The sequence below is a fragment of the Trachurus trachurus genome (genome assembly GCF_905171665.1).
Source record: "Trachurus trachurus genome assembly, chromosome: 2".
Taxonomy (NCBI): domain Eukaryota; kingdom Metazoa; phylum Chordata; class Actinopteri; order Carangiformes; family Carangidae; genus Trachurus; species Trachurus trachurus.
The window spans coordinates 6,915,015-6,927,064 of NC_139914.1; the positions used below are offsets into that span (position 1 = coordinate 6,915,015).

General features: G+C 45.3%; 1 protein-coding gene across 7 annotated transcripts in view; it reads right to left on the reverse strand.

Annotated features, from left to right (window-relative positions):
* Positions 1-593: 593 nt before the first annotated feature.
* The window catches only part of LOC310999877 (peripheral plasma membrane protein CASK-like), a 35,539-nt gene continuing 24,082 nt past the window's right edge, over positions 594-12,050 (reverse strand). For 2 of the 7 annotated variants that reach the window (XM_083990477.1, XM_083990474.1), the window contains exons 13-27: positions 11,873-11,953; positions 10,387-10,575; positions 10,027-10,105; positions 9,796-9,881; positions 9,633-9,701; positions 9,482-9,550; positions 9,349-9,384; positions 7,909-7,947; positions 6,646-6,842; positions 6,194-6,309; positions 4,865-4,945; positions 3,558-3,638; positions 3,243-3,445; positions 3,038-3,121; positions 594-2,464 (exon numbers count right to left, since the gene is read on the reverse strand). In XM_083990477.1, coding sequence (XP_083846603.1) covers positions 2,288-2,464; positions 3,038-3,121; positions 3,243-3,445; positions 3,558-3,638; positions 4,865-4,945; positions 6,194-6,309; positions 6,646-6,842; positions 7,909-7,947; positions 9,349-9,384; positions 9,482-9,550; positions 9,633-9,701; positions 9,796-9,881; positions 10,027-10,105; positions 10,387-10,575; positions 11,873-11,953 — 1,587 coding nt within the window. In that variant the 3' untranslated portion in view covers positions 594-2,287. Of the gene's footprint in view, positions 2,465-3,037; positions 3,122-3,224; positions 3,446-3,557; positions 3,639-4,864; positions 4,946-6,193; positions 6,310-6,645; positions 6,843-7,908; positions 7,948-9,348; positions 9,385-9,481; positions 9,551-9,632; positions 9,702-9,795; positions 9,882-10,026; positions 10,106-10,386; positions 10,576-11,872; positions 11,954-12,050 lie in introns of all 7 variants that reach the window. The other 5 variants (XM_083990475.1, XM_083990473.1, XM_083990479.1 and 2 more) reach the window with 3 other exon arrangements.

A 12,050-nucleotide genomic window follows, 5' to 3' on the forward strand; every position in this document is an offset into this window, starting at 1 on the left:
AAACATGCACCCTTTGTAATTACGTATTAGTTTATCGATCTCAAGGGCGACTCAGCAGCACAGGCCTTGGATTCAACAAGTAAACCCTGAGCAGATCCCACCGAGGCTCCACAATCCTCTTTTAATGACCAGATGCTCGTCTCTCCTTGAAGAACCGTGAACAGAAATCAGTTTATTAGGTTTCCCGGCTGCGTTACTTAACCGGAGCCTGGCAGCTGTCTGAAGGAGCCGCGCTAGTGGAAGAGGATCACAATGAGTTTTCAAAGAAGGCAGAAATTATGAAAACAGTAAACAATGCGATGTTGCGTTATTTATGAGGAGAATGCGATGTTATAGGACCTTCATTATGCTTTCCTCGTGGGCTTGACATTGAACGCAGCGTAGATTTACATAGTCATAGCTGCTGAGCGTCTCATTAAAAAGGGATCATTGGGAAATCCACCAGAGCTACGTTCTCTGATTGTTTTGCAAACAGTATTTTTTTTAAAACTTTCTATGCTGTTTGTGCCTGTTGGACAAAGTCATTATACAAACTAATTAACATGCGTAAAGTCTGAAACACAAAGGAAGACGAGGCGGTTTACTTTAAACACGTAAAAGGAAATATATTTTTTTTAAAAATGAAATAACAAAAAAGAACAACATTTCATACAGAAGAGCTGCTTTTGTCATTTGCAGAGGTAATTTACACAGGACTTGAAATGAAAACACTTTACATGAAGTGGCACAGCAGGAACCACGGCACACAGCTCTGTACCGTTTGTACTTTTTGGATCTTTTTTTTAAACATTTTTTAAATATATTTTTAATTCCTTCTCTCCTTCCACGCACCGAGTTGCCGTCGTGCCGCTTCCGGTAAAGCATGAAGAAGTTATGTCACATACCGAGCTTCTTTTAAGGGTTAATATACACTGGCTCTTGGTAGTTCACTCATGACGTACGCACCATTGAAACATTTACACACAAAATTTAGTTATTTTTCTCTCCCTCAAAACAAGAATACTCCTTATATTTTTTTTTAAAGACAACAGTTAACAATTCCAAAATGGTGGCTCTAAGATTGGATTCGGCCCTCCCCTTCCACACACACACACTCACACACACTTGAGTCTTAACAAGAGCGGCTCGCCGAGCGCCAGGAAAGAAGAAAACGGATGGTGTGGCAGTCTGCGAGGCAGAGACCAGGGGTGTGCATAGGTGTTACCAACTTCCTCCCGAGGCTCTGATAAGGCAGTTTGTTTTTCTTCTTTCCTGTTAGTTTTTTATTCTGTTATTTTTTTATTATTATTATTTTCTATTTCAGTTCAGGAGCCTCGTTCTTCTTTTTAGCGTTGGTGCTTTTTTTTTGTGGCCCGTTGCGTCCAGATCCATCGACCGCCGCCGGGGCTCGGCGTGTTGGGAGGGAGAGGGGGCGAGGGCGGCCGGAGAGAGAGCAGGCCAGGCAGAATGAACGCTGCGCGATGATGAAAACGCAGCAGCACACGTCTTCTTCATTGTCCATTTTGTGCAAACTGAGATGTAAACAAAGATCGTCAGAGGCCGGGGTAGGGAAGCAGGGGGACGACGGGCTACAGCGACACAGGAAAGACAGCGTAGAGGGATGCAGTGTGCTCCTTCGACAGACTGACAGGCACAGAGGGCCAGTGAAATAAATAAAAGGGCTGGAAGAGGAAGAGGAAGGAGGGGAGAAACTGCCAAGTTTTCTGTGCTTTTTGCTTCACTCAAACTTAGATTTGGAGCTGAGGGAGTTACTTGTCACCACTATAGCAGCTTCTAATGTGCTTCAGAGATCGGCCTGTTCTTCACAGGGGCCGAGGAAATCGGGGAGGGGGGGGGGTCGGAGGGGACACAGAGTACCACGAGAAGTGCCTTTAAAGGTCAACACACACACAGGCATCCACATAAGACTGCTTTATGGTCATGCTCACTATTGCCTCCAATATTAACACCCCTCTGTCGATTACAAAAGAAAAGTACAAAATATCTACCACACTGCCCCTCCGCTCCCCACCCCTCAACTATATGAGCACAGAACCATATTCACTTTGTTTTTTTCATTTATATATATATATGTATATATGTACACGACAATAGGCCTTTGAGGCTGTTGAGAAACGGGGGCCGGGGCAGGACCGAGTCTCTGTAGTGAGGTGTCAGAGTTATTAGTTTCTTCATTTCCCTATTTTTCAACAACAGTTTATCTACAGAGATGCATGATTGCGATGAGAGAGACGTGACTGAAGTGAAGTATCCGCGGGTGATGGAGCTAATCGCCGTGGACGGTACGTCAGTAGACCCAGGAGACGGGGACCCACTGGGAGGTGGTGGACACCAGGTCCACGGCCTCCTCCAGCAGGCGGATGGTGTCGTCGATCTCGTTGTTGATGATGGTCTGGTCAAAGTAGTGCGCGTAGGTCAGCTGCAGCATCTCTGACTCCTTCTGAAGCCGCTGAAGAGAGTCGTCCTGGCGACAAGAGAGAGGGAGTTCAATCAGCATTTGTACTTTGTGTCTGCTCGCATATATTTAGAATTAGGGAGGGGAGGGAGAAAGGGAGAGGTAGGGTCAGGCCAAAGGAGATGGCGAGGCGTGAAGCGGCGCCGCAGAGAAAACACAGAATTAAAGAGGATTATTAGGAGAATTAGAGGAACTGGAGAGGAACAAGAGCGGACAAAGCCAGACAGCTACGACGACAACACAAACACAAAGGGGCCACACTGCTCTACAAACATCAGCTGAGATCCCAGCGTTTAGTCGGTACTTACAGTCAGTTTCCTGCACCACTTTGGAACCTCAAGCGCAAACGAAAACAGGCATGCCAAAGAAAATACAAACACACTTAAAGCAAACAGGACACGTGCAGGGAGAGACGGCAAAAAGGACGATAAACACCACAGAATGTGAAAGGTTTTCCCCCCTTTTTGCTCCTGTTAACAGTCCAAGATCAGAAAGTGTTTAGGTGAACAAACACAAGCGTGACTGAGTTAGTGAGCAGGAGCAAACAAAGTCAAGTGAACAGGAGAGTTGTTGTGAACGTACCTCCGTCATGCCGGGAGTGATGGTGGGAGCTGCGATGAAGACGACGTAGGGAGCAAACTCAGCCGTCCTGAGGATCTTTAGTGCCTAAACACAGAGACAGAGAGTAGAATGTAGTCGTTCTTCTCTAATCAAACTATTTAAGTTAGATTATTATGATTCAGAGACTGAGATTTCTTCGTGTGCTTACTGTTAAATCTTCTGTTACCTGTGGTTCTACATCCAGGATGGAGATCATGCCCTGCGCGTGGATCTGCCTGATGGTCTCCAGCCTGGTTCCGTACATGGCGTCCTCGTGGCTGCCGTACTCCAGGTAGTCGTTGTTGCTGATGTCCTGCATCATCTGGTCGTGAGAGACAAAGTAGTAGTTCTTCCCGTTCTCCTCGTCCTTCTTAGGAGGGCGGGTCGTGTCTGAGCGGGGACACGGACGGACGGACAGGTCAGAAACTCACATAACACAATCTGTGTTTTAATATGAGCCGTAGTCGTGTGTGTGTGTGTGTTTGTGTGCGTGTCTCCTTACGAGGGATGGGGTAGGCGAACCGGTCAGGATGCTTTGTGATGAGCGTGTTCTTGATGTGCCTCCGACCAACTCCATGTGCACCTGAATCAACACAAATACACTTGGTCAGTGAATGCAGCAATAGAAAGAGTGGCCTCTCAGCTTTGACTTGTTCAACAATGTCTGTCGGTGTATAGATGGATTATTTGATCAATTATAATCCCCTCTGTGTCCTTTTTGAGGCAGTTTTAAGCACTTTTGTAAAGTATCTTGAGGTAACCAGACGAGGTTTGTCCCTGGGGTAACTTTGCTGTAGTTAAACTTCTTCCAGTGTAAAGTAATTAGTAGCTTGTTGAGCAGCTTCCCTCGTGTTGCCCTCAGAGTTAGAGCGCCTTCTCCTCACGATAACAAGATGTTCTACTCTGTGTGTAGCGGCTTAAACAGTGACGGTGGTTACGCTGTCTGTGGTGAAGGTTAATCAATGTGTATCTGACACTACAGCTGAGGAGACGGGCTCTACACAATCGTCAGCATTGTATGTAGAAATGTAAAAGTTGTGGCTGATTCTGTCTCACAGGTTCTGATCCTATGTCAAATGTCACATGGTCCCACTTCTGTAGGAAAAATCCTGTCTTATTTTTTTTTTTTATAGTGTATAGACAATATTACCAATTTATTGTTTCACAACCAGTGTAAGGAGGAGGCATGGCTGCCACTGTGGGTGTTCAGACCACAGTGTTTTCCACCTGTCATCATGCACAGGAAAGAAATCCATCCAGCATGTACAGAGTAAAATCAAACAGACCTGCCATCACCAGCGGAGGGTGATGAAGATTTCAGAGGAGAACTGAATGAAAAGTGTGTGTATGCGAGGACCGAGCCGTTGCACCAAATTGCAACAGTAGCTCAGAGATTTACAGCATGTAGTTACATCACCTGGCACAGAGCAAGGAGGAATGTTTTCACCAGGCCCCATGTGAAGCTGCTCATCATTTTTAACATCTATACATAGAACAGACAACTGCGGACCACAGAAATGGAGTTAGACGCTGTTCACGAGAACACCTTGATCCTACATCTGTAAACTTGTTCTCATCATTTTCTGCGTCCACTTAAGATTAAGTTGAGTTGTTTGAGTGCATCTAGATCCTTGTTTCCTTCCAATATCTTGTAAAGCATGTGCATGTTGGTGTTTGGCAGGTTCATTGAGTAGTGCCGTTTTGTGTTGTGTCAGATTGCAGTCAGAGAAGCTCTCAGCTGGACTCCACCGTCTCCTGCTTTGTGATTTTATTCTAATGGTTGAAAACTTCAATCACTGTCTTATTTACCGAGCAGAACCAGCGTTTTCCTCTTGAACGACGGCAGTTTGACCACCTCCTCGTACGTCACCAGATCTAGTTGGTCGAACACTGCAGGGCAGAGGAGAAGCGTTAGGTTTGCACAGCACTGTCCAGAGTGCATTGTGTTAAGTAAAGGGTTTAGATTCAACTTATAGGGAAAATCTGAAGTATGCAAATGTGTTTCTCTCAAAAAATGTGTGCAGATGCAAGTCAAAGGTGAATTGTGAGGCAATGTCGACTAGCTTTGCTCAGGTGTATGTAAGAGTTAACACAGGCCTGCATGAAATCCTCCTTCATCGAGGCATTACTGTAGAGTTTATGTGTAGAAGTGTGTCTTTTGACAGCAATTGATTAAATACAGTGGTTCAAATGAATTAGTTTTTACGTGTACAACAACCACCTGTAAAATGTTTTCAACAAAAAGACAGTACTATAACACAAAGGTGGGCTTATGTTGGGGCTGTTGTGTCGGACCGAGCGTACAGACGCCACAATGAGCCAATGTTTTGTCCCTGTGGCTTCAATTAAGCTCAGGCTCCCCGGCCAGATTTATATTCTGAATACAAAAAAACCTCTGATGTATTCAAATGAACTGAAAGGACACTGTAATGTACACAGGCCGTTAAGCAGACCCAACCAAGGTCAAAAGCCTGAAGCGGGTATTTGGAGCTGCTTTTTCAGACTAACCTCGATCAGACAGAAGCCAAACATTTTAAGTCGACCGACACCTTGTTTGTTTGAATTTCTCAGCTAATGGCACGGCAGAGCGTCTCACAACAACCCTAACAAAGCAGCAGTCACCGAAAAGTCAAGGAGACATTAGGAAGAAGACAAAGTATAAAAGCAGAGAGAGGAGGAGGAGGTAGAGGAGGAGGAGGAGGAAGAATAACACAGAAGCTGAAAGCCATCTGTCTGGAGTTACTTACATGCAGCCATGTCATTGGGTAAGAGACAGCATGAAATATGGACAAAGGGTTGGAGCGGAAGGGTTAATTAAAAAACAAGTAAGAAGACAAATTGAAGCACCGTAACAGAAATTATACACATCAAAAGCTGTTATTTGCAACACAGTTAGTCACTGGAGAGGAGGCAGAATCCAGACAGCGGAAGGAAAGGTCTGTCGTTGGGAAAACGCCACAGGCATGCAGCAGTTAGACATACTGGGCTTACAAAGGTGCAAAACATTGGTTTTCACTGAGACACAATAGGCGACGCTATCGTTTCCTTATTTATTATTGGCACAACTCTATACTGATATCTAAATTCAGCCAACGTCTTGATGAGTCACGATTTCTTGGAAGCCATGGAATGCTTTACCTGCGTTGTGCTTAGCCAGGTACTTGTCTTTATACTGTTTCTTCTTCTTTCCAAACCAGGTACAACTGGCCTGCTGCTCCTGTTTGGTCTTCTCCATCGCTATACATGCCACACGCCTGGAGACGACACGGGTATGTGGACATCAGATGCAGTTGTACATTGACAGTGAGTATTTGTAATACAATAAATTCTGAATGGTTAGGAGACTGTATAATACTTTTAGAGGATGTAGTTTGTGTTGAAGTGTATTTTGATAGCTTCTTGTTGTTTGAAATCTATGTATAGCAGCCATGGGTTAGGATGAGTAACACATTCCTGTTTAACATGATGAAGTTTAATCCATGGTCACTGTTAAACCACAGTTAAGGAGGATTTAGCAGCAGAATGCGTCACCTTTAGTTTCTGCGTATCCAACATAAGATACAACTGTACATTTCTGACATCCCACTCACCACTCTTGCAGCTCGGGCGAGGGGATGAGGCCTGCCGTGCCGTTCTTGGTGTTCTCCAGCTTTCCCTGCCACCAGTTGTGGTCGTCCTTGGAGATGATCTGAATGATGTCGCCCACCCGGAAGCGAATGCCCGCCTCCTTGCACGGTATGAGGTCGTCTTTGGCCGGGTCGTATTCGAACTGAGCTCGTACGTAAATCTGAAAGGGCGGGAGAGAGCGGAGTAAAGAACCAAACTGCAATCCCAGAATATACAGTGACAAGAAAAAGTGTGTGAACCTGTTCAAACAGCCCTGAGTTTCTGATCTGACCTTCATCATCATATTCAAAAACAGACAGACAAATTTGGCATGTCTTTGCAAGTAGAACAAACATTTTAAATCTTAGATTTTTTGTCAGACACAGTCAGTAAACTGTGTAGCCCTGGTGCAAAAAAAGTGACCCCCAAAGCTCAAAGCAGAGCTTTGGGAGGCTGCCATCCAGACAATATGTCGGTGTGTGCGGTTTGCACTTTTCTCTTTGGGTCATTCCACAGCATCTCTACTGGATTAAGGCTCCAGAAGGTGGATTTAGTTCCACATCATTATGCTGCTGAATTGCCCAGCTTCTCCTGCACTTGTGCTGACAGTATCTTTGGCCCTACTCTCCTTTGGTGCTGTTATTTTAAATCATGCATAATGCTGCATGTTTTTTCCAAGAAGCATTCTAGTCTTTTAAAACCTATGACAAGACAGCAATGTTTTTAGGTCGGTGTTTGTGTTTTGTAGTTTTCTCAGAGTGGCCACAAAACTGAATTCTATTACTTTCATAAGTCAAAATAGCTGTAAGGCTTTTTGATTCCTTAATGCTGCTAAGTTGAATGTAATTCCAACCTCCAGTGTTTGTATGGTCCAGGCCAAAAGCAAAACAGTTTTAGTTGTTCTAAAATGTAACTGGGGTGGAAGATGTGATCAATTTAAGCACAAATGCAGAAGGTTTCCTGCACTTTTTCTTGCCACTGTATGGAAAAACCAACAACGCTGGTAGATAAAGCTGATAGGTGGACAGGAAAGGGAGCATCAAGAGCGTATGAACAGGAAAAAGCACAGGGCAAAACCGATCGAAGGACGTATTGGCTGCGGGAGGGGTGAGGTGTCTATTGAGTGCAAAGCTTATGCACACACACACACATCTATGGAGACTAAGTCTAGTGCGTGATCTAGACACCACTATGAGAGGGGGGGGTGGGGGGTGGCAGGAGTTTGGGTCTACTTGAACTTATCTTACCTTGATGGACAATTTGTCTTTGATAGCAGATCTGGAGATCTACAGGATTGAGAGCATCACATACATGCTTACACACACATCATGCAGTGGGAAAGGGTGTGTGTGTGTGTGAGGGATCTATGTTTGTCCATTTTTACTGCATTTGATCCATGTGTGTTTCACACAGGTAGGGCCAGATGTCCCAGTTTGGTGCTGAATCATTGGCTGTGCTTGATGAGTGGGGGTGGCAGCACCTGGAGGAGCCTGAGCTACGGTATAAGAGCAGAGTCTCTGGGAGCGACAGCGTCATTCAGGCTGCCAGTCGGAGGGGAAGACTCTTGACGTCTTGTTTTTCAGGTCTGTATTACTTTTTTGTGTTTGTTTCAACATAATTCCTTTGTGTCTTCCCCCTGTGTGCTATTTGTCTTTAGTCCTACTCCAATTGCTTGCTAACTATTTGCTAACAAATGGTGCTTCACTTGGCATGCCTGTCCATGTGCTTGTTGCTCAAGTGTCTACAAACTGAAGTGCAGTGGGGGTGGGAGGGGGGGGTTAGACCAGAGCCTTTCCGTCTGAGTTTTCAGGTTTGTATTTGTTTGAGCGATTTGATTGGTTTTAGTTGTATCACTGTTGTCTAACGTCTCTGTCTCCCTGTCTGTCTTGTTTTGCAGCCTGAGCTAAGCGGCTAACGGCGGCGGCTGCCATGCGCTTCACGTGGTAAGTGGTACACTTTGCTCAACAAGTCCATGCGTTTGTTCCACAAGTGTTTACAGAGCAAACTGAGTTGCAGCATTGAACTAGAAGTGAAACAAGTTGTAAGTTTAGTTGCATGCGGCACACATGTTTAGGAAGCAATTTGAGTCCAAGCGCCATGTATAGTAAAGTTCCAGTAGTAAAGTTCCAAGTTGTCATGTTGAAGTTGAATGCTGCAACATGTTTGGGTTGCAGATGGGGAATTGTGGAGTCATCAAGTGTTGTTGGTGCATGTAGTTGTTGTGTCAGTGTGGCTGAAGAACAAAGCATGCATAGAGAAGACTGATGACTGGACAATTCCCATGTGTGTAAAAGAGTTGTAAATGTACAGACTGCAACTGTTGTAGTTTGTAGACAAACACATGGAGTTGTTGAGCTGCTTTGCCACTTAGTGCAGAGGCAAGAACACTGCACCTTTGCACTCCGCCTTCCCAAGGGCACATGACCTCATTGGACACCAAACGGGGATTGACAACCAATCGCACATATGTTCAGTAAGCACCAAATTGAAGACATCTGATCGATCTAAATGTGTGTATACCGTGTGCTTGATTGCTCATGGGTGTGTGGGACTCCCTTTCAGTGTGGAGACAAAGGAAAGCCACACAATGGGAATGGAGAAACATGCTGATTTGTTTTCTTGTAACCGGGCCGTCGGTGACATGCTGAAAATGAATAAGTGTGGTGACGGCGCAAACTCCGTCTCACCTGGCGCCCCTTAGGTTGGATTGTTGACGGCAGGTCCTGGAAGAAAAGGTGGGAAAAGTCAACCCAAGTATACATATGTTTGATGGGACTGTCAATGCAACATCATGTCATGTGTCTTGGTGAAGAGGCGTACCAAGATGGAGCTGGTGACGCTGGCGTGGCCGTTGGCGGGGGACTGTCGTGACAGGTCCGGCGACTCTTTCTGTGAATGAAAAATAAAGACTTTTTTCAGGCTCTGTGTCGTGTGACCGCAAAGGAAAATGTCATAATTATACTGTACAGACCTCACAACACATGGATTGCGATCGGTAGCTTGGGACAATTTTGAAGGTGATGCTTCCTCTCATTTCCCTCTGTGGAGAGAGCAAAGTAAGTTTTGGGGTCATCTGAATACACACACAACGCGTTGACAGAGTTCATAGTCGATCTAGACTACAACTGACTAACCAGCATCTTCTGGAGCTGCTCCACCGTCTGATTGGCCACGCTGATGCCGTTGATCTCTCGGATCTCGTCTCCCACGTGCAGAGTCCCTAAAGTGGACAAATAATGAGGCTGTTGAGCTAATAATCCAATGAGAGCAGAAAATTACTTATTTCCAACACTGTGTAAACTCCCCCCTCTGCTTTATCTTCAGAAAATAATCTCATCACAGAAGCACAATGAATGGATGCTCACCTTGTCGATGAATCATTCCGCCGTGCATGATGCGGGCCACGATACAGTGGTTGAGGTCGTTCATTTTCAGAGTGATGCCCTTGAGGAAAATTAATAAAGCATTGAGTGACAACATCTCACAGTAAGGCGTGCTTTAACATGCAGTCCTGTAATCTCACATAACTTTTTCTATTATGATCCTGTCCTACACCAAAAGCAACTCAAAACACAACTGCTTGATTGCTTTGATAGTGACTCCCATGTGCTTGTTTTGTTTTTTTATTTACTTGTATTAATTGAGCTGTAAAGGAACAATTCTGAATAAAAATTTAAGTGAAAAAAAACCCACAACTGTCAAGAATCATTGATTTGTCTACGCACCATGGGCTCGTCTGTGTTCTTCTGAAACTGGACCAGGCGAACCCTGGTGACGTTCTCCAGGTCCATGTCTCCGTTGGTGCTGTCCGGGGAGTCTCCGTTCAGGTACGGCGAAGTGGGCGGAGGGGTCACCCTCAGCGCTTCGTCGCTGTACACCTCATGGGCCACCACGTCGTGGGTCTGCAGCAGAGCCTGGATGGACCCAAATGAGACAAGACTCTTGAAACACACCTCAAAGTATCAGATTCCTCTCATGCAGGTGGACTGTGGAGCAGGTTAACAAAGCAACAACACTTATCTCCTTCTCTCATCTTGTTGTTTTATCATATTAGTGCACCCCAGTGACGAGGAAGGTTCAGGTTGTTGCAAACGCGCATCGCTGTATGAGCAGGGATAGTGGGGGCTTATGGTAATCCTCCTCTTTGGCCGCTAATCGTGTCACTGACACGCTGTGTGTGTTTTTACTACTAATGTGTCTACTCATGGCATTTGCCAAATTATCAAAATCTGCTCTTCAGAGTGCCACTGTGTGAGCCAATTACACATAGCGACGGCCGGTTCCATGGGCTTTTCGCCTAAGGTGAAAAACGCCAACACTGCTGAAAAAGTATATTCACAGAAGCATCTGCACATGCCAATACTCAGTACCCAACAAATTAACAGGAACGCTGTGTCCTTCAACATCTACCTTGTTAACGAAATCGTACACTGCTCAGGAAAAGGTGAAATGATGCTCATGCAAGACTGATGTAGCACAATTAAGTCTGGTCAGAGAGCACGGTGGCCTAATTGGATTACATAAAACCCTGGGTGTGTCAAAGATCAGCAATGCCAACATTTCACCCATTTCTCTATCTTCTTCTTGTGCTTTCAATGCATGCTTTCATTTCTGTTGCCCCCCACCCCCATCTTTTATCTTTTTTTATCCTTTAGCCACCATTTTGGATGTACTATACAAGTGCTACACAAGTAAACATTGATTGACTGACTCACAGTTTGAGAAGTGTCACTAAGCATGCAACTACTAAACAGGTTTCCTAGGGGCAAAAAAAGCAGCCCTTTCCCAGTTAATTGTTATTTTACAAAACCAGGTTCCCGTCTTTTATCCACAGGAGATACAGACTCCAAAAATGCTGTACCTCTCCATGAAATCCACCGCTGCCAATGTCTTCTGCCTCACTATCAGGGAATTGGTGTCCTCCCAAATTCTTCAGCCCGTCACGGGTGCGTTTAGTCGCAAAACTTACCGTGCCTGCCTCCAGCTACTCTTAACACTTCTGTCTCTGTGTCTCTCTCGGTCCTAGGGCTCGGCGAGCTCAGGTGCTAAGCAGCTTTGCGGCCGAGGGAGTTATGCGGCTTGCCAAAACACCCTACTTCTGACACAGTAGGTTGTAATCTCACACTCCAATAACCACGTGTTATGTGCACGTAAGGAACGACCCTACCCGCTCACAAAAAAGGCAGAGCTTGTGTGTTTAACGTTTCTTACCATAAAGTGTGGCTGTGTGAGGATCCTCCTGAGCTCCTTGGCCTCCATGTTTTCTGGGTAACAGGAGATGGTTTCCAGTACCTGGTGGAGGAAAAAGCCAAGACAAACAGAAAGGAATCTCAGGAATGCACAAGAGAAATCACAGACTGTTACATCTGCAGTGGTCAAATAAGCACTT